This window comes from Syngnathus leptorhynchus, chromosome 4 (genome assembly GCF_054491065.1).
Source record: "Syngnathus leptorhynchus isolate UIUO chromosome 4, UIUO_Slep, whole genome shotgun sequence".
NCBI classification, from domain to species: Eukaryota; Metazoa; Chordata; class Actinopteri; order Syngnathiformes; family Syngnathidae; genus Syngnathus; species Syngnathus leptorhynchus.
The window spans coordinates 3,260,333-3,283,357 of record NC_141198.1 but is presented as its reverse complement, the minus strand read 5'-3'; the positions used below and the strand labels follow the sequence as shown (position 1 = coordinate 3,283,357).

The window sequence follows — 23,025 nt, the reverse complement described above, 5'->3', positions numbered from 1 at the left end:
ATGACAGTGAGACCTGGAAGGGCTTGGTTGGGAGGAACGCCCCCCCCCCCCCCCCCCCCCAATCTGAATCCGACTGGTGTTCTATTGTTGGACTTCTGTGCTCGACACGGATTTTCTATAATGAACACCATGTTCAAGCATAAGGGTGTCCATGTGTGCACTTGGCACCAGGACATCCTAGGCCGCAGTTCGTTGATCGACTTTGTAGTCGTGTCATCGGATTTGCGGCTGCATGTTTTGGACACTCGGGTGAAGAGAGGGGTGGAGCTGTCTACTGATCACCACCTGGTAGTGGGTTGGCTCCGATGGTGGGGGAAGGTGCCGGCCGCTCTGTGAGGGTCTGCTGGGAATGTCTGGCAGAATCCCCTGTCAGGAAGAGCTTAAACTCCCACCTCCGGCAGAGCTTTTCCCACCTCCCGGGGGATATCGAGTGGACCATGTTCCGCGCCTCCATTGTTGAGGCAGCCGACCGGAGCTGTGGCCGTAAGGTTGTTGGTGCCTGTCGTGGCGACAATCCCCGAACCCGCTGGTGGACACCGGCGGTAAGGGATTCCGTCAAGCTGAAGAATGAGTCCTATCGGGCCGTTTTGGCCTGCGGGACTCCGGAGGCAGCTGACGGGTACCGGATGGCCAAGCGAAACGCGGCTTTGGCGGTTGCTGAGGCAAAAACCCGGGTGTGGGAGGAGTTTGGCGAGGCCATGGAGAATGACTTCCGGGCGAATTTGAGGAAATTCTGGTTCACCATCCGGCGTCTCAGGAGGGGGAAGCAGTGCACGGTCAACACTGTTTACAGTGGAGATGGTGTGCTGCTGACCTCGACTCGGGACGTCGGGAGTCGGTGGGGGGAATACTTCGAAGACCTCCTCAATTCTACCGACACGCCTTCCATTGTGAAAGCAGGGCCTGGAGACTCTGAGGCGGACTCTCCAATCTTGGAGGTCGAAGTCACTGAGGTAGTTAAAAAAACTCCTCGGTGGCAGGGCCCTGGGGGTGGATGAGATCCGCCCGGAGTTCTTAAAGGCTCTGGATGTTGTGGGGTTGTCTTGGCTGACACGCCTCTACAGCATTGCGTGGACATCGGGGACGGTGCCTCTGGATTGGCAGACTGGGGTGGTGGTTCCCCTCTTTAAGAAGGGGGACCGGAGGGTGTGTTCCAATTACAGGGGAATCACACTCCTCAGCCTCCCTGGTAAGGTCTATTCAGGGGTGCTGGAGAGGAGGATCCGTCGGGAGGTCGAGCCTCGGATTCAGGAGGAGCAGTGTGGCTTTCGTCCTGGTCGTGGAACAGTGGACCAGCTCTACACCCTCGGCAGGATTCTCGAGGGTGCATGGGAGTTCGCCTAACCAGTCCACATGTGTTTTGTGGACTTGGAGAAGGCGTTCGACCGTGTCCCTTGGGAGGTTCTGTGGAGAGTGCTTCGGGAGTACGGGGTGCCGAGCCAACTGATAAGGGCGGTTCGGTCCCTGTATCACCGATGCCAGAGTTTGGTCCGCATTTCCGGCAGTAAGTCAGATTCGTTCCCAGTGAGGGTTGGACTCCACCAAGGCTGCCCTTTGTCACCGATTCAGTTCATAATCTTTATGGACAGAATTTCTAGGCGCAGCCGAGGCATTGAGGGGTTCCGGTTTGGGGACCTCAGCATCGCGTCACTGCTTTTTGCAGATGACGTGGTGCTGTTGGCTTCTTCAGGCCATGATCTCCAGCTCTCACTGGAGCGGTTCGCAGCCGAGTGTGAAGCGGTCGGGATGAGGGTCAGCACCTCCAAATCAGAGTCCATGGTCCTCGGTCGGAAAAGGGTGGAATGCCCTCTCCGGATCGGGGATGAGATCCTGTCCCAAGTGGAGGAGTTCAAGTATCTTGGGGTCTTGTTCACGAGTGAGGGCAGGATGGAGCGCGAGAGCAACAGGCGGATCGGTGCAGCGTCGGCAGTAATGCGGACTCTGTACCGGTCCATCGTGGTGATGAGAGAGCTGAGCCAAATGGCAAAGCTCTCGATTTACCGGTCGATCTACGCTCCTACCCTCACCTATGGTCACGAGCTACGGGTCGTGACCGAAAGAACGAGATCCAGGATACAAGTGGCCGAAATGAGTTTCCTCCGCAGGGTGTCAGGGCTCTCCTTTAGAGATAGGGTGAGAAGCTCGGTCATCCGGGAGAGACTCGGGGTAGAGCCGCTGCTCCTCCACGTTGAGAGGAGCCAGATGAGGTGGCTCATCAGGATGCCTCCTGGACGCCTCCCTGGGGACGACCCAGGACGCACTGGAGAGACTATGTCTCGGCTGGCCTGGGGACGCCTTGGGATCCCCCTGGATGAGCTGCATGAAGTGGCTGGGGAGAGGGAGGTCTGGGAGTCCCTCCTAAAGCTGCTGCCCCCGCAACCCGACCCCGGATAAGCGGAAGAAGATGGATGGATGGATGGATGGATGGATGGATGTAAAAACAGAGGCTAGTAGACATGTTTCTTGCCATGAGTTGATATTTTACTGACTTTATCTCACCACAGAATGTAAGGCCCATGTTTCCTAATTTATTATTTATTTATTCTTGAGTTAACAAGGCCTCAAAGGTTTTACCTTCTGAAGTAACAAAGGAATTGACCACACCCAGCCTTCTTCCAAGTCCATCCATCCATCCATTTTCTGAACCGCTTTGTCCCCACGGGGGTCGCGGGCATGCTGGAGCCTATTCTTCCAAGTCAACTGTCGATATAAAGTTAAGAAAAATACTGAGGCTAGTAGACATGTTTCTTGCCATGAGTCGATATTTTACTGACTTTATCTCACCACAGAATGTAAGGCCCATGTTTCTGCTTTTTAAGTAATTATCATTGGACACAGAAAACAGCATTCAATTTTCTTTTTCAAAACATGTCCACTGTGGAGTGTGGCTGGGTGTGTCACAGCAACCCCAAAGAGACAATGTTCAACATTCTAAATTCTTTTTTTGTAGTTCCTCACTCTCGTGTCCTACCTTTTTACTTTACTATTGGGAGTCTACTATTGTTGCGGCGACCTGGGAGGTGCGCACCTGTCTGTGGGTGCATGTGACCACAAGGGTTCACTGTAGGTGTACAACGTGAACACGCAGCACACAGTGGAGCTCCTCAGAGCGGCTCAACAGCTGAGCGCAATCTATTCTGATTGGGAGCATGCACACACCAGGGTTCATAAGCAGCAAACGGCACAATCCTCTTGTCCAGTGAGCAGCAGCAGCATCAGCAGCATCAGCAGCATCAGCAGCATCAGCAGCAGCAGCAGCAGCAGCAGCAGCAGCAGGAAACAACACAATCCTTTCGACCAGCGAGCAACACAACAGTAGCAGCGAACCGCACTGAGCTCCACGGAGAAAGGAAAAAAGCCATGGCAAGAGGAGACCATAGGGCCTACCGGTTTTTCACCTTGATTGTTTCGCTCAATGAAAAAACCTGAGCAAAGAGTGAAATCACAGTCTGGTCAAGTCCTTCCTTTTCAAGTGTGGAAACCCATGACGTTAAAGTACACTTCCCAACTATTTTTATCTTTGTAAACGGCAAACCATCAATCCTTGCCAGTTTTGACCACGTCACTGCTTGCAATTCAGCGGGGCTCCGTGCCTGTTTGTCTACTGTCGTTCACTGGACATGCAAGTATGGCTTCGGATAAATTAGTTTTTACAGCTCTGTGCACCAACTGCACCCTTCTTCTAGAGAGGCTGTCCCTGCTAGAGGAACGTGTCCGTGAGAACAGAACAACTCGATAACCATAGATGTGGCGGACACAAATGAGGGCTGGCCCAGGTAGCATTAAGTGGCTTGCTGACAGTGATGAACCTGTAAAGAACCATAGCCGTCCCAATCCACCTTAGTCATAGATGACTCCATTACCCGCAACATCACGCTTAAAAGTCCAGGCACGGTAGTGTGTGTTCCTGAAGCCAGAGTACCTGACATTGAAGCTAACCATAGGGAGCTGACCCGCAAAAGGCCTCGTCAACAGCAAAGCACCAACAACACTCCTTATTCAAAAATAGTGATACCCGTCGGCTCCATTGATACTAGGAAAAGGTAATCTGAGATCACAAAAAAAAAACATAGCGAGGGCTTGCGATCTCGCCAGAAAGATGAGTTGGCATCGAGTAATTATCGCTGGCCCCTTGCCTGCAAGAGGCAATGATGAGAGGTTTAGCAGATTATTCTTGCTTGATCGGTAGATGGCTAGTTTCTGCAAAATTTAGGGATTGCAGTATGTCGCTAACTGGTCCTCTTTCTGGGGCCGTCCCGACCTGCTGAGGATGGACAGCCTTCACCCTAACCATGAAGGCACCGTCACTCTTTCTAGAAATATAGATTGCTGTTTGAGCTGTTCATGACAGTCCACAGTAGAGCAGGCTGGGTCACAGGTGGCTAGGCCAACCGTTAGAATGGTTTGGAGTCTGCAAAGTTAAAGTTAACTAGTGCTAGGCTAGAGTCGTATAATGCACACAGCTGTTTGTGTAGACGAGAGCGTCATGATTTGCCACACTTTCTACTGAGGTAGGAGACAAGTCTAGTCACTTGTCCCTGACTTGTCTCATTGATGATATGGTGCATGCTCCCAATCATGAATGTGCTGAAAATTAATTAAATTTCTACGATTGTCTCCTCCCGTTGCATTAATAATCATTTCAAATGTAATATGGGACTTGGAAAACGCATTCTCACTCAAATGTTATCTAAAAATTCTCCCATGGGTAAAAAATCAGATCAACCTTTTAGATTCAAACTCAGTTTTATTAATATTAGATCACTCTCCACGAAAGCGCTACTCGTTAATGACCTCATAAGAAACCATAATCTTAATATGATTGGTCTTTGTGAGACCTGGTTAAAACCTAATGAATTGCTGCAGCTTAATGAGGCCTCGCCTCGAAACTTTGCGAGCTTTCATGTTACGCGTCCTTGTAAGAAGGGTGGGGTGTAGCCCTCATTTCCCATTCTGATCTCAGATTTTTACACTTGTACTTTTAAAAAAAAAAAAAGTTGTTATAATAATAAGAGTTCTAAAATCATATTTGCTGTCACGATCCATCTCTGTTCGTTTCCTTGTTTTAAAGTTGCCATGGTTTCTATTCGCGTCGCCCCTCCCCTCCTGTGTCTGCTCACAATCTATGTAACCTGTCATGTATTTAAGTCCTCTCTGCATGTCACTCCCCGTCGGATTGTTGTCGTCTCTTGTCTGTAGTCTCGTCTGTTGTGGTCTTTGTCTTGTCTTTGTCTTGTCTTTGTCTTGTCTTTCTGTTCAGTTATTCTCGTCCCTAGTCGAGCTTCTATAGTCTGTCTTTTGACTTCCCTCAATAAACCCTGGTCCAAGCTGCATTTGGTCGCCCAGCTCCATTCACTTCATGACATTTACAGTATTGTACCATGTTATAAAAAAATGTTATAATCATAAAAGAGTTCTAAAAACATATTTACAGTATGTACATTTGTACCTTGTTATACGAAAGTTGTTACAATAATAAAACGGTTCTGTATTTACAGAATGTATACTTCAGCTACATATACTACATATGTCACATCCATCCATCCATCCATCCATCCATCCATCCATCCATCCATCCGTCATCTGTACGGCTTGTCCCCACGGGGGTCGTGTCATATTTATATTTATATTAGTTATACATTATTTTATCATTTATACTACAAATTAATATAGTATTTACATGTTTGAAACTATTATTTAATGTTCTAATGATAACATATGTACTTAAATGGTTCAACATACACTTATTGATACACAAACAATGTATGTATGTTAAAAAAAGGGTGGCACTACTTCACGGATTTTCACATATGGCGGGGTGGTCTTGGTACCAATTAGCCGCAATAAACGAGAGATGACTGTATTCGTATTGTGTTGTTTGTGTTGTGCTGTGCTGTGTTGTGCTGTGTTGTGCTGTGTTGTGCTGTGTTGTATTGTATTGTTTTGTATTGTTTTGTTTTGTTTTGTATTGTATTGTATTGTATTGTATTGTATTGTATTGAACATATGCCAGCTGTCAACTTCTATTTGTCTAGAAATATTGTAATTCTAATACAAATTAAAGATAAAAAGAAAGTGGATGTATAAAGTATATTTTTTCAAAGATGGTAGCTGACATAATCCATGTAAAATTAGAGCAGGGTCCAGATAAAATTAACCCTTAAGGCAGACTTTGAGAAGGGCTGGAGTAGCCTTACCAACCTTACCCTTACCAGAAACTGAGGGCTGCCATCTGGATGTTTGTCCAGTTCTCGATCCAAATGAGCAAGTTTCTGGTTTATATTGTCCAGCTCAACTTGAATTCTGTTGTACTCATGGGAATCCCGCTCAAATTCGTGTTTGTAGTGCAGACGCTCCTCCTCATCCACAATAGAAGGAAACAGTCTACAGAGGGAACAAAGTTATATGCACATATTTTTAGTACATGGAAAGTACGCTCCAGAAATATCAGGAATAGGTTGCCTGCAATCAGTATAATGACTGAAAAAAAACAAATCAAGTTCTGAAAGAAGCCTTCAGTCATATTTATAGAAAACAATATCCAAATATTGTCTATTTTCTAACTTGCTAAAGTTCTCCTCAAGGTCATCTCCTGAATCTGGACCAGTGTCATAATCGTTCAGTCTGGGCTTTAGGCCATCCATGGTGCTGGAGATACCGGAATTCCTGCAAAGAAAATTCACATGTATATTTAGCTTTTCCATTCCATTAAGAGATTGATGTTTATGCTTAAATTCTAGTACTGGGGTGTCCAAACTATGGCCCCATTGTGGCAGAAGAGAGGAACACGTCTTTATTCCATGACTGTCAATTCATCAAAGAAACAGAGACATGACATGGCAAAGGACAAACATCACCCCACCCCTAACGGTAGGCCTGCTGGGTGAGAGGCCTGGTACTGAGGTCTGCGACACAGCCGAACACACACAAAGCACCAGGATCCGACACTATCCCTGCTTGAGGATAAGGTCCTACAACAGTTCAGGGATGTGTCGTCTGCATCTACAAGAGGAAGGGCAACTGCCAGTCTTGTGACAACCACAGAGGTATCTCCTTCTTGTCCGTAGCCGGGAAGCTCTTGGCTCGAGTGCTGCTCAACCATCTCCTGCAACACCTAGAACAAGGACACCTCCCAGAAAGCCAGTGCGGCTTTCGTGCCAGTCGTGGGACAGCGGACATGATATTTGCTGCGTGCCAACTCCAGGAAAAATGACAAGAGCAACATTGCGATCTCTACATGACTTTTGTCGACTTGACATAGGCCTTTGATACAGTCAGCAGGGACCCCTTATGGAAGATCATGGAGATGTTTGTAGTAACAGGAGCCTCATAGGCTCAAAGTCAAAGGGCAGAAGCGACAAGCAGTGAACAACTTTACCTATCTAGGCAGTACCCTCTCACGAGCGGTGAATATCAACGTTGAGGTCAACAACAGGATCGCTAAGGCCAGCGCTGCTTTCAATAAACTCTGTGAGAATGTGTGGGAGCGAGGGGACTCGGTCTGTCCACCAAGTTCAAGATCTACCCTGCAGTGGTTCCAACCACCTTTCTCTACGCTAGCGAGACCTGGACGGTCTACAGCAACGCCCGACAGCTCAACCATCTCCATATGAGTTGCCTCCGCAGACCCTTCTGCATCAGATGGCATGCCCAGCGTCTACACCCTCTTACAGAAGGCACAGGTCAGATCTCAGCTGATGCAGATTGGCTCATTGATCAAGTGACATTTGCCCGGATTTTTGGCACGAGTGCCATCGGACCATCACTGTAGCTGAATGCCATCCAGCAGTGTGCCAATTTACATATCCAGTGCACTAATACAAACTAGGATAATTTACTAAAATTATAAGTCATCCCTCGCTATATCACGGTTCACATTTCATGGCCTTGCTACTTCACGTATTTCTTTCACTCTACATTGTGTTATGGCTTCAGATGAAAAAGACACGACAGGCCACAAAGGCGCTCTATACAGTATGTACTTTGTATTGATGATTAAAATTGTTATATCACTGTAGTTATCTGGAAGAAAGTGCTTACTTCTCTTTGTTAAACAAATGTTTGGACCTGGAAACAAGTTTTGTTCTTCGGTTTCAATGTCATACCTGTATAATACTACTATAATACTATACGGACTTCATTAAGGGTTCTTTTTGGAACGTAACCCCAGCGAAAAACGAGGGATTACTGTATACAATTCAGTCTGTTAATGGTCACCATTTCAAATGAATGTTAACAAGTGTGATGCTAAGCCTAATAACTTAAATAATGACCTTGAAATTTCCCCGTTCTATTTTCACCTTGATCTCTGTTCTGTAAATCTTGTGTCAAAGAAGAAATCTGAGGCTGCTGTTCTTAAAATGAGCTCCACAAGTTTTTTTTGAATAAATCATCCATCCATCCATCCATCCCAACCCAACCCAACCCAACCCAACCCCAACCCTCCATCCATCCATCCATCCATCCATCCATCCATCCATCCATCCATCCATCCATCCATCCATCCATCCATCCAACCATCCAACCATCCAACCATGCCCAGCTCCATTCACTTCATGACATTTACAGTATTGTACCATGTTATAAAAAATGTTATAATCATAAAAGAGTTCTAAAAACATATTTACAGTATGTACATTTGTACCTTGTTATAAAAAAAGTTGTTACAATAATAAAACGGTTCTGTATTTACAGAATGTATACGTCAGCTACATATACTACATATGTCATACACACACACACACACACACACACACACACACACACACACACACACACACACACACACACACACACACACACATCCATCCATCCATCCATCCATCCATCCATCCATCCATCCATCCATCCATCCATCCATCCATCCATGCCCAGCTCCATTCACTTCATGACATTTACAGTATTGTACCATGTTATAAAGAAATGTTATAATCATAAAAGAGTTCTAAAAACATATTTACAGTATGTACATTTGTACCTTGTTATAAAAAAGTTGTTACAATAATAAAACGGTTCTGTATTTACAGAATGTATACTTCAGCTACATATACTACATGTCATACACGCACACATCCATCCATCCATCCATCCATCCATCCATCCATCCATCCATCCATCCATCCATCCATCCATCCATCCATCCATTTTCTGTACCGCTTTGTCCCCACGAGCGTCACGGGCGTGCTGGAGCCTATCCCAGCCATCATCGGGCAGTAGGCGGGGGACACCCTGAATCGATTGCCAGCCAATTGCAGAGCACAAAGACAAACAACCATCCGCACTTGCATGCACACCTAGGGACAGTTTGGAGTGCTCAATCTAATACCTAATTTCTGTTAAGTGCATGTGATCCTCATTGAAAAAGGTTTGGACACCCCTGTTCTAGTATGTATGATTGCCTGAACTAACTCCGTAACCTGAGTTGTTAATCATGAATGTTGATACTGGTTTGTAATACAAACATGCATGTGAAATTATGAATAATTATTGGCTACAGTATCATTGTAGTTTTTCTCAGAGTAGAACAATGTTTATTTCATCATACAGCCAAACTAAAATATGAGAAAGTATGCACACTTCTTGACAGAATTTTGGGGGGCTCCACCATTATCTAGTACAGTGTATTCAAAAAGTCTACACACCCATGATCAAAGATTAGGTTTTCATGGCATATATTTATGAGCACATGATAAATCCTTTCAAAACTTTACTCCTGAGGTTTTCTCAGGATAAATGAGTGAGTCTCTTCAGCATGTCGTGGTCCTCCCCAGAGCCTGGTCCCAATGGAAAGTGGCCTCAGTGTCCAGGAGTCATCCTAATTACACCCGAGCCACCTCATCTGGCTCCTTACTTGGATGACAGAACTTTTCACTAGAGCCCAGAATACCCTGCAGAATAAAACAAATTTTGGTCGTCTGTATCCGAGATCTTGTTTTTTGTTTCACGACCCACAGCTTGTGACCATAGGTGAGTGTAGAAACGTAGATCAAGCAGTAAATCAATTGTTTCACCTAACCCTAACCGTCTTCACAAAGAGACTGATACAGAGTCCACATCAGACACTGCACTGATCCGCCTGTTGATAGCTTGCTCCATTCTTTTGCATTTGTCACTCATACACAAAACATCAAAACATCTGAACTCCTCCAGTTGGGGCAGGATCTTCTCATCGTGTAAAGGGCAATTGGACTTTTTCCAACTTTGTACCATGATCTCAGATTCGGAGTTGCTGACCGTCATCTCAACAGTTTAACACTCAACTGCTAAACATTGAAGAGCTGTAAAACACAGTGTGATGAAGCTAACAGAGCCACATAGTGTGCAAAAAGCAGACATAATGCTGAGGGCACGAAAGTGGACACTCTCAACACCTCGGCTGCACCTAGAAATTCTGTCGATATATGTTCTGACCAGAATCAGCGTCAAACTGCAATCTTGGCACAGACTCACTGGAATCAAATACAACTTGCTGCAATATGGACAAACCTCAAACACTGGTCAAACTGGGTCCAAACAGCTCATAATCAGGGCTTCAGTACCCCATACTCTCAAAGTACTGTCCACAGAACCCTGCAAAGGGGACAGTCAAACGTCCACGAAACACAAACTGGTTGGGCGAACTCCCATGCACCCTTGAGGATTCTGCCAAGGGTATAGAGCCAGACTACTGTTCCACAGCGAGGACAAAAAACACTCTTCTTCTGAATCTCAGTTTCGACTTCTCTTACCACAAAGGCTGACGAATGTGATGCCCCTGGAGTTTGAACACCCCATCCGGTCCCCCTTCTTAAAAAGGAGAACCACCAACCAAACCAGAGACGAATGACACCCACATGCACACCGTCACTAAGCAGGTATCGATCCCACTCCGCCCACACACAAGTCAGGCGAGTGTACACCATCAGCAACACAATTTATTTTGCATATGTAATAATATGATGAGGCTATGGAATGTTTACATGATTTTAAAGTCATAACAGCCCTTTGACAGAAACCACAAGTATATTGCTGCCTTCAAAAATGAGTTTGACAGCTCTGTACTAGGGACTGGTTTCTGTTTACTGGTGCAGGGAGTACTAAATTAGCCTGTCATGTCGAAGGGATGTGATGTCTCATGCAGCTTTCAATTTGTTTTTTGTTGTTTTTTTCCCGATATCCTCGGTGTAGGCGTGTATTCAGGAAAATTCTGGTTCCCTTGAGATTCTTGCTGTTGAACGGCTGATTTATCCTTCAACCTCATTGGTTTCACCACCATAGGCCTCAATCTGTCCCCTATAGGTGTCCCAGTGCAGGGATCCTATTCCATCTTCACTTCTTTCTTAAAGTTATTCACTACAAATGGAATTTGTCTTTTCAGATTCCAGCTATCCAATCATAGGATTTTTATATATCTTTTTAAATTGTTTGACATGGTTGGATAAAGGAGAGTCTGAAATTGGCTAACAGTGATTAAGCTTTAATCTTTTTGTCAGCACATTTTGTCACGTGCTGGCATCACCTGCGACACGACCACACCCCTCCTGTCAGCAGAATCGCTGCCACCTGGCACGGGCTCATTGACAGCGCTATATCAGCGCTGCCAGCGCAGACCCGCATGTCAGCCTGTCCCGTGATGCTACTTCGCTCATCCGTCCCTGTTAGCCTGACCTGCTTAACCATTTTGGTATTCCCGCAGAATTGCCTGTCCGCCCCAGCCAGATCGCCGCTCCAGCGCCCGTGACTCCCATCTTTCCCTACAATAAAGTCTCTGTTGCTACACATTTGGCTGTACTGTCTGCTCCCTTACGCAGTACAGGCTGACCATTGCTATGCCGCCAGCGAACGACAAGACGGCATTGAGCTGACTGGAGCGAACCGAGACCGCCATCAGCAGCCTGTCCGCCGACATCCGGACGCTGATCGAGGTGGGTCAACAACAGCTGCAGCTCGACAGCAAGAGATGGCCCAAGCCCTCCAGGGACTGTCGGCAAATGCGTCCCTGGCTGTCACGGCACCGCCGCACCGCCCGTCTGCCGAGGCCAAGAGGCTCGTGGACGTCCCAGAGCCCCGCCTCTGCAATGTTGAGAAGTTTAACGGGGATCCCAAGCACGTAAGGGTATTCGTGACAAACTGCCGCATAATGTTCAGCCTCCAGCCCGTCACGTTTGCGATAAAACCTGCCAGGATGGGGTTCGTCCTGACTCACCTCACCTCACGGGCGAGGCGCGGCCGTGGGGACTGGCCGAATACGAAAGAATGGCTCCGGCTTGTGATTCATTTGACGCCTTCGCGGAGGAATTGCTCCGTCTATTCCACCTGGGCTCCACCACCGAAGACACCGCCGAGGAACTGGCGACGCTGCGTCAAGGTAGCCAATTGGTCGTGGAGTACGCGCTCAAGTTCCAGACGTTGGCTGGCAGCAGTGGATTGAACACGCCGGCGCTCGTTAGCACCTTCCTCAACGGTCTCGCTGAATATATTAAGGACGAATTAGTGTCCTATGATCACCCGCGAACCCTGGAAGGCGCGATGGACTTAGAGGCCCGAGTAGATCGACGGATCCGGACTCGGCGGTGCGATCGGGAGCGGAGGTCCGTGCAAAACCCGCCTGGTCACCCTCCTCCGTCTGCTTGGAATCCGCCAACCACACCACCAGCCGAGCCCATGGACCTGGGAGGAGCTCGAGTCCCCTCAGAAGAGCACCGTCGACGCCTCTCAATAGGCTTGTGTTTGTACTGTGGGGCGGGGGGATCATCGGGTGGTGAGGTGTCCGTGAAAAGGCCAGGGCTCAGGCGGCATCGGGGGATCCGCGTGAGCTCGACCAGCACCGGCACTCCCAGTCCCGGCACACTCACGCTGCAGGCTCGTGTCCAGCTTGCAGCGGGCGACCAGAACGTGGCACCCTTGGTGGATTCCGGGGCAGAGGGGAACATCATGGACATTGGCCTGGCTCATCAGTGGGGAATTGACTTCCTGCCTCTGAGCCCCTCCATTCCCGCACGTGCCTTGATGCCCGTTTGATCGACGAGGTGGCTTTCGTGACGGAACCAGTTAAGTTACTGCTCTCTGGCAATCACCATGAAACCATCCAGTTTTTTCTTCTTTCCCTCCCAGGACAGCGGCTCATTCTGGGGCACCCTTGGCTGCAGCAGCACAACCCGGTGCTGGACTGGGAAGTGGGGGTTGTTTGGCAGTGGAGTGAATGCTGCCTGAAGGCGGCCACCAGGCCACTCAGGAGAGCCCCGCCCAAGTACCGTCCTTACATCTCCAATGTCCCAGCGTTGTATCACGAACTCAAGGAGGTCTTTAGTAAAGCCAGGGCCACTTCTCTTCCCCACACCGGTCCTACGATTGCGATCTGTTGCCCGGCACCTCCCCTCCCACGGGCCACGTCTACTCCCTGTCCGCTCCTGAGCACAGGACCATGGAGGAATACATCCGGGAGTCCCTGGCGGCCGGTATCGTACGGCCATCCTCTTCGCCTGCTGGAGCGGGGTTCTTCTTCGTGAAGAAAAAGGAGAGCACGCTCCGCTCGTGTGTCGACTACCGGGGAATAATCGAAATCACTATAAATAACCGCTACCCTCTGCCTCTTCTTTCTTCCGCCTTCGAGAGCCTTCAAGGTGCCACCATCTTCACAAAGCTGGATCTTCGCAACGCCTACTACCTGATCCGCATACGAGAGGGAGACGAGTGGAAGACGGCTTTCAACACCATGAGTGGACACTATGAGTACTTGGTGGTTCTATTTGGGCTCACCAACGCCCCAGCGGTTTTCCAGTCCTTAATAAATGACGTTCTAAGAGACATGCTGGACAAATTTGTGTTCGTTTATTTGGACGACGTCCTCATCTTCTTCCGCTCGCTCCCTGAACACATCAGACATGTCCGGGCAGTGCTGCACCGCCTCCTGGAGAATTTGCTCTACGTGAAGGCAGAGAAGTGCGAGTTCCACCCCCCCTTTGTCAAATTCCTCGGCTATGGGGTGTGTGAGGTATCCATAGAAATGGACCCCGGGAAGGTGCAAGCGGTCACGTCATGGCCTGTTCCTGAGACACGCAAGCGGCTGCAACAGTTTTTAGGATTTGCAAACTTTTATCGCCACTTTATTCGTGGATACAGCACAGTGGCCGCGCCCCTCACCGCCCTTACCAGCCCCGCCTCCCCGTACAAATGGACAGAACGGGCAGAACAGGCATTTCGGGAGCTCAAGAGGAGATTTACATCCGCTCCCGTCCCCCGAGTTCCCGAGCCTGACAGACAATTCGTGGTCGAGGTGGACGCCTCGAATGTGGGTGTCGGGGCGGTGCTGTCCCGTAGCCGCCAAGACGATCGTCTCCACCCGTGCGCCTTCTTTACTCGCCGCTTGTCAGCCTCAGAACGGAACTATGACATCGGCAATCGGGAGCTCCTCGACGTAAAGTTGGCCTTGGAGGACTGGCGGCATTGGCTGGAGGGTGCCCACCTCTCCATTCATTGCCTGGACCGACCACCGCAACTTGGAGTCCCTGAGATCGGCCAAGAGACTGAACGCGAGACAAGCATGGTGGGCTCTTTTCTTTGACCGGTTAGAGTTTTCTCTTTCCTACAGACCGGGTTCCCGTAACGTGAAGGCGGACGCCCTGTCACGTTTGTTTCCTGGTGGGGAGGAGGGACAGGGCCCGCCTCCCACTATCCTTCCGAGCTTGGTTCAGATGGCGGCTCTTTCATGGGAGATTGAGCGCCAAGTGGAAGCCGCCTCACGTGATCAACCCAGCCACAGCAACTGCCCTGAGGGTTGCCTGTTCGTCCCTGAAGGCCTGCGGTCGTTCGTCCTGCAGTGGGCGCACGACTCACGTCTTGCCTGTCATCCCGGAGCTGTCCGCACGAGGTACGTGGTGGCCCAGTGTTTCTGGTGGCCCACCTGGCAAGTGGACACCAGCGATTATGTCAGAGCCTGCTCAATTTGTAACCGCTGTAAGACGTCTACTCGTTCTCCGGCCGGGCTGCTCCAGCCCTTGCCGGTTACCCGGCGTCCCTGGTCTCATCTGTTGATCCACTTTGTCACGGGCCTCCCCCCCGGAAGGAAACACGGTGGTCCTCACGGTGGTGGACCATTTTAGCAAAATGACACATTTCATTCCTCTGCCTAAGCTCCCGTCTGCGAAGCAGACTGCGTCCATCACGGTGCGGGAGGTTTTTCGTCACCACGGTCTCCCACAAGACATCGTGTCAGACCGAGGTCCACAATTCGCTTCCACCTTCTGGGCGGAGTTCTGTCGACTCCTCTGCGCTACGGCCAACCTCTCCAATGGGCAAGGAACTGGGCAGGTCCCTCCGATGCATGGCCGCCGGGGACCAGCGCGGCTGTGTCCAAAAGCTTCCCTGGATAGAGAATGCTCACAATTCCTTCCCCAGCTCGGCCACGGGGCTTTCGCCTTTCCACTGTGTTTTCGGGTACCAGCCACCCTTGTTCGCCCACCAGGAGCATGGTGCGGCGTGCCCGTCGGCCCTGGCTTGTGTCCGCCGTTGTCATCGAGCCTGAGCGAGGGCCAGGATCACTCTTCTCCGCTCAGTTTCAGGCTACGCCGGCCGGGCGAACAAGCGCCGGACACCGGCTCCGGAGTACTGAGTGGGGCAGTGTGTGTGGCTCTCGACACGGCATTTGCCACTGCGAGCGGGATCCCGCAAGCTGGCGCCCCGCTTTGTTGGACCGCTCCCTGTTCAGAAGGTGATTGGCCCGTCCGCCGTCCGTCTTCTCCTTCCAGAGTCCATGAAGGTTCACCTCACGTTACATGTGTCCCGTGTGCGGTCCATCTTTGACAGCACGTTGGCGCCGGCACCCATCCCGCCACCCGTGCCGCCACCGCCGCCCGTGCCGCCCCCGCCGCCCCAGCTCGTCGAAGGGGGTCCGGCTTATGCCGTCCGCTCCTTGCTCCGATCACGGCGGCACGGTCGTGGCCTCCAGTACCTCGTGCACTGGGAGTGTTATGATGACGAGCACCACTCCTGGGTGCCGAGCCGCTGGATACTTGACCATTCGCTCATCGCGGAGTTCCATCGCTGTCATCCGGACCAACCGGGTCCTCGGCGCAGTGAGTGTCCGGGGCGGCCTTGTCCGCCGGCACCAGGGTCTTCTGCTCCCTAGTCCGTCGATCCTGCGTCCGCTGAGGAGTCGGACGCTTCGACGGAGTATTGACACCCACACCTGGTCGTCTGGGGGTGGGTTGCCTTTTTTGGGGGGGGGAGGGAGTTCCTTCCTTCGTGTGTGTGTGTGCGTGTGTGTGTGTGGGGTGGGGTGGGGGGGTTCTCTCACGTGCTGGAGTCACCTACGACATGACCACGCCCCTCCTGTCAGCGTAATCGCCGCCACCTGCCACGGGCTCATTGACAGCGCTATATCAGCGCTGCCAGCGCAGACCCGCGTGTCAGCCTGTCCCGTGATGCAGCTTCGCTCAGCCATCTCTGTAAGCCTGACTCGCTTAACCATTTTGGTATTCCCGCAGAATTGCCTGTCCGCCCCAGCCAGATCGCCGGTGCAGCGCCCGCTACTCCCACCTTTCCCCACAATAAAGTCTCTGTCGCTACGCACTTGGCTGTACTGTCTGCTCCCTTACACATTTCTTTTTTATTCTCTTCTGTCTCACTACAAGTTTCTCCTGTCGATTATGCGATCCCATCAAACCTCAAGCTGTTCATTCTGTAGATACTCCATTTTGTTTGTGATTACCAGCAGGCATGCTGGTAGACATGCAAACTTTTATTCTAAACAGCACAACTTCCTTTGCCAAAAGAAAATTTAATTTATGATTGGCAGCCTCTTGATTCAAGAGTGTCTGGAGTGTTTCTTTGCCCAAAAGCAGAAACTACATATGTGCATTAATGTGAGCGAACAAAACCTTTCAAATGTGCAACAATGTGACCCCTGAAGCCAAAATGGAACTTTTTGGCCAGATTTCCAAAGAGTTGCTGGTAAGTCAGTTAACATTGAGTAAAGCCTTGTTTCTTTGTATATAATGGGTACAGTGAACTATAAGTAAAAATTACTTAAATGTTAACATGTTAAATTTCTATCCCACTAAGAGGCAAAAAATTGTGACTGAAGGTGAAGGTAACAAAATGCGCGTGCATGTCGGTTTGTCTAGGTTTGTCCCAGGTAGCAAATTTTCATGTTCGCAGCTCAGCAGGATAGGGGGCTGTTGGATACATCTTACTGACTGGAAATAATACATTACTATAATAACTAGAATTTGCAATTTCTGGAGAAATAGCGTGTGAAGGCGAAATAGTTGAATATTTTTTTGGGGGGAATACTGCGGAATGATTTTGGAATGAGTTGAATTTCTCGAGAAACGTAGAATTTAGAGGTGAAAAACGGAATTTTTGAGAATTTGGTGGAATTTCAAATTTGAAATTGTGAAATCTATGGAAAATGGGAATTTGCAGAATAGGGAGGAAAAAGATGAAAAGTTGAAAGTCGGAATGGGTTGAATCGGTGGAAAAATGTGGAAATTAGAGATGAAAAACGGAATTTTGGAGAATTTGGTGGAATTTCGAATTTGAAAATGTGGAATTTATGCGAAATGGGAATTTGGGGAATAGGAAAGAAAAAGATGAAGAGTTGAAAGTTGGAATGGGTTGAATCAGTTGAAAAATATGAGAAGTAGAAGTGAAAAACGGAATTTCTGAGAATTTGGTGGAATTTCGAATAAATATAAATATTTCAGTTCAATTTGGGTCACTTCCGGTTTATTTGGGTCACTTTCGGTTCAATTTAGGCCACTTCCAGTTTATTTGGGTCACTTCTGGTTCAATTTAGGCCACTTCTGGTTTAGCTAGGGTCAGTTCTGGTTTATTTGGGTCACTTCCGGTTCAATGTAGGCCACTTCCGGTTTATTTGGGTCACTTCCAGTTCATTTTGGGTCACTTCCGGTTTGCCTGAGGTCACTTCCGGTCTATTTGGGGTCACTTCCGGTTTGCCTTAGGTCACTTCCGGTTCATTGGGGGTCACTTCCAGTTCATTGGGGGTCACTTCCGGTTTGCCTGAGGTCACTTCCGGTTCATTGGGTGTCACTTCCGGGGTCCCTGGGGTCACTTCCGGTCCAATCAGGGCTCATTGGGGTCACTTTAGGGTCAATCCAAGATGGCCGCCACATAGTGGAAGTGGGGGTCAAGGGGGTGAATATGGGAAGCATAAGGTGAATAAAGTTGGAATGGGTTGAATCGGTTGAAAAACGTGGAATTTAGAGGTGAAAAACGGAATTTGGGGGAATTTGGTGGAATTTGGTGGAATTTGGTGGAATTTGGTGGAATTTCAAATTTGAAAATGCGGAATTTTTGGGAAGTGGGAATTTGGGGAATAGCGTGGAAGAATATGAAGAGTTGAAAGCTGGAATGGGTTGAATCGGTTGAAAAACGTGGAATTTAGAGGTGAAAAACGGAATTTGGGGGAATTTGGTGAAATTTCAAAATTGAATTTTTGGGAAGTGGGAATTTGGGGAATGTTGAAAATCTTTCACAATGTGATGTGAATGTGCTGAATGACGTGAATTTGAAACTGTAATGACGTGAATTTCAAACTGGAATGACGTGAATGTAAAATGTTGAATGTGCCATTGAGAATGAATGCGGAAAAATTTGTCGGGAATTTTGCGGAACCTGAGAATTTGCGGAATACAAAAAATGGAAGCGCTCATCTCGTGAATATTTGGAATGAGTGAAAAGTGGAATGGAGTGAATGGGTTGAATTGTTTGGAAGAAGAAGAAGGACAGAAATCGCGGAGAATAAAATAGAACTAGAATTTGCAATTTCTGGAGAAATTGTGTGTGAAGGCGAAGAAGCAGAATTTTTTGGGGGGGGAATACTGTGGAATGATTTTAGAATGAGTTGAATTTCTCGAGAAACGTAGAATGTAGAGGTGAAAAACGTAATTTTGGGGAATTTGGTGGAATTTGGTGGAATTTCAAATTTGAAAACGCGGAATTTTTGGGAAGTGGGAATTTGGGGAATAGCGTGGAAGAATATGAAGAGTTGAAAGCTGGAATGGGTTGAATCGGTTGAAAAATGTGGAAACTAGAGGTGAAAAACGGAATTTTGGGGAATTTGGTGGAATTTCAAAATTGAAAATGCGGAATTTTTGGGAAGTGGGAATATGGGGAATGTTGAGAATCTTTCCCAATGTGATGTGAATGTGCTGAATGACGTGAATTTCAAACTGGAACGACGTGAATGTGAAATGTTGAATGTGCCATTGAGAATGAATGGGGAAAAATTTGTCGGGAATTTGGGAATTTTGCAGAATCTGAGAATTTGCGGAATACGAAAAATGGAAGCGCTCATCTCAGGAATATTTGGAATGCGTGAAAAGTGGAATGGAGTGAATGGGTTGAATTGTGTGGAAGAAAAAGAAGGACAGAAATCGCGGAGAATAAAATATAATAATAATAATAAAGTAAAAGGAGTAGAATAACAGAGAATTTGGTGGAAATTTGCTGGGGATAAATAAAGGAGTAGAATAACATATGTGTGAAGGCCTTCGCCTTCACACAATAATAATAAAGTGAATGGAGTAGAATAACATATGTGTGAAGGCCTTCGCCTTCACACAATAATAATAAAGTGAAAGTAGAAAAATGGAAAAATAATCAAAGCACCAATGTGAGGTCTGGCTATCAAGCAAAGTTGTCTTTGATTAAGCAACCAAGGCCTCCAAAGCCCCTTTTACAAAACATAGGAGCAGGTTCTATACATGTCGCCATGTCATAATGAAGGCCTTCGCCTTCACACTAATAAAGTGAAAGGAGTAGAATAACATATGTGTGAAGGCCTTCGCCTTCACACAATAATAACAAAGTAAAAGGAGTAGAATAACATATGTGTGAAGGCCTTCGCCTTCACACAATAATAATAAAGTGAATGGAGTAGAATAACATATGTGTGAAGGCCTTCGCCTTCACACAATAATAATAAAGTGAAAGGAGTAGAATAACATATGTGTTATTGTGCCTTCACACAATAAGTGGGAAGTGCTGCAAAAAATACCCATAGTGACCTGTAACATATTTTATTGCCACAATATATTTTTCCCTTTTCAACACCAGTTATTACAGTGAAAGCTACCGCTAAGTGTACTTTCATGTTAGATTGCGACATGATTGCTACTTATTATTGTTGTTTTCAGTTCATCAACACAATTATTATGGAACACCAACCACATTCTGATTTGGAAACTCTTTTTTTTTTTCAATGTGTTCATTATGATGCAAGGCTTACCCTGGTATGTAAAGAGGCTTGTTTTGTTCCATTTGGTCCATGTTGCTCTGACGTGCCCCGACTTGATCGTTATAATCATTCAGCATTGTTTCTGGCTCGCCTGACACGTTTTTCACCTGTAGCAAGAGACAATGTCACACAATTGTTTATACTACAGCATTTTTTTACTCGTCAGATAGTAGAAAACTTGTTCAGCAAGTCAAACATGTCCCTTTGCTCCACACGTCTGAATACCAATGCATGTTGCCAAAGACAGCCATTACAGACACGTAAATGTCAGCTTTGGGCTTTTTGATTGGGATGAGAAATCGACCAGGCAGGATAAGTACATGAATGGAAGTATTTTTGTGTTTATACCTGAATATAAATCACAGTTTTTTTTCTAATTACAGAAATCTTATTGCTCCAAGCATGTCCACTCATTAAAAAAAAAAAAAATCTCAATCGACCACACCCAGAAACTGCTCATGAAACCACTTTTATATCACGCTGTGGAAACAGAATTGCATTTTAAACTCCAAAGCACATTGCGTAAACCTAAAAGTATAACTGAAATATAAAAAAAAGAGGCTAAAATGTGGTGGAATGCCAGGATTAAGAAAACATTTAGGGCAGGATAGCTAAGTTAAAACATATACATACATATATATATATATATATATATATATATATATATATATATATATATATATATATATAAAATTTCTTTATTTTTCAAATAAAATCACCTATTTTCAAAGAGGATAACAATAAACTAACCAGGAATACACTGAATCCATTGTTAATGTGGTAAATGACTATTCTAGCTGCAAACGTCTGTTTTTTAATGCAATAGCTAGGTGTATATAGGCTTATTTAAAGCTACCATCCATCCAGTCCTAATAGTCCATTGTGTTTGCGAATTGTGTTAGAAGGCCAATGGATGATTTGAAAACCCTTGTGCAATTACGTTATTTTTCATGGAATACACTAAATTGTGTGTGTGTGTGTGTGTGTGTGTGTGTGTGTGTGTGTGTGTGTGCGTGCGCGTGCGTGCGTGCGTGCGTGTGAGGGGCAGCGTGAACAGCGTGGATCAGTGATAATCTCCCAACTCAGGGGTCCCCAGATGGTAAGTCATCAGTAGGTGAATGAGAAAGAGGTGTGAATCACTTTGAGGTACCAAAGGTGGAAAAACGCCATAAACGTACAGCTCATTATCCACTTAATACAGACATATTTTTGTGAGAATAGGCTTCCCTATATTAAGCATTCATCCATCCACTTTCCGAACCGCTTTGTCCCAACGGGGGTCGCGGGCGTGCTGGAGCCTATCCCAGCCGTGATCGGGCAGTAGGCGGGGGACCCCTTGAACCGGCTGCCAGCCAATCAGCAGGGCAGGGCACACAGAGACGAACAACCATCCGCACTCGCACTCATACCTAGGGACAATTTAGAGTCTTCAATCGGCCTACCAAACATGTTTTTGGGATGTGGGAGGAAACCGGAGTGGCCGGAGAAAACCCACGCAGACACGGGGAGAACATGCAAACTCCACACAGGGAGGGCCGGAGGTGGAATCGAACCCGCACCCTCCTAACTGTGAGGTGGACGTGCTACCCAGTGCGCCACCGAGCCGCCTCAATATTAAGCAATGTTTTTTTATTTTGCACCCCATGCCCTAAATAAATGTCTGTGTTTTTTAACAAGGGGTTGTCTTTTTTTCCTGTTTCTTTTTCCTTTTTTGAACATACAATCATCCACCATCATCTATGCCATTCTGATTCTACCATACATATTTACGCACTCACCCACTCTCCAATGCTGTGACTATCGTTGACAACCTTAACCTCCTCCCATAGAATACGGTCTCTGCCCCAGCGCCTGATGTTGGAGCGTGTCTTAACAGCAAACACCAGAAGAATGATGAGGGCTATAAACACCAGAAAGCCCAAGACTATTGCTATAGCCTGCAAAAAAACAAATAACCAATTGTCAGTGTCAAGCCAATTTCAACCCACAAGTCAGGTATTGTTGAGACACCTGAACCTTGTTTTTACATGCTTCCATGCTGTCTAATGCAGTTTGGTCATGTACCCCAATTTTTTTCATTTCAAATACATTTTCAAGTATTATTCTAAATTGATGACATATGGACCCTAAAGCTAAATGACTGGCTTATAAACCTTAGCACAAGTGATTTGATGAATTTCCGTGACCAATATAAAGCGTTTTGAAAACGTGAGGAGCAGTAGTGATGGTGGAGGTGGTAGGTGGGGTGGGGGGTCAAACGTACCACTCCTCTTCAATCAAATGAACACATCTAATTTTTTTGAGTCATGCTGTTTAAGCTTTATGACTGCTTTATTACAGTGTTACGGATAGCTAGGATAGTTTTTGATTCGGAAAGGGGCAAGTTTGCAGAAACACCTCCTCCATACAGTCACTCTCAAGTAAGAGCGTGGTAGAATAACTGGCTGCCTTATTCTCTCTTCCATCTAATTCACAGAGCTTCCAAAGGATTTAGTTAATCTGCCTGAGATTGTCATCTGCGTATTGCTTCTCTTTTAATAAAATGTCAACAGATTTCGATGTGTGGGGAGCATTCACGGTGACAGATGGCTGCACAACAACATGCCTGATGTAAGTTAATGTGACACAGGACCCCTATAGCTGCCTAAAAACATGGATTTCTAAAAAGAAAAAACTTTCTATACAACTCGCTTTCGGGGTTAAGGCAATTATCAAATTCTGGACCCCAAAGTCCGCGTAAAATCGAGATTTTGGTGTATCTTGCACAACATAAAATTTCTGTATAT

At 47.1% G+C, this 23,025-nt stretch overlaps 1 protein-coding gene and 1 pseudogene across 1 annotated transcript in view; one reads left to right on the top strand and one right to left on the bottom strand.

The window, feature by feature from the left end:
* oclnb (occludin b) overlaps positions 1-23,025 on the bottom strand; it is a 40,361-nt gene that overhangs the window by 2,211 nt on the left and 15,125 nt on the right. The window contains exons 4-7 of the mRNA XM_085911003.1: positions 22,018-22,176; positions 20,231-20,346; positions 6,565-6,666; positions 6,213-6,384 (exon numbers count right to left, since the gene is read on the bottom strand). Coding sequence (XP_085767129.1) covers positions 6,213-6,384; positions 6,565-6,666; positions 20,231-20,346; positions 22,018-22,176 — 549 coding nt within the window. The remainder of the gene's footprint in view (positions 1-6,212; positions 6,385-6,564; positions 6,667-20,230; positions 20,347-22,017; positions 22,177-23,025) is intronic.
* On the top strand, positions 3,629-4,725 carry LOC147057653 (uncharacterized; annotated as a pseudogene).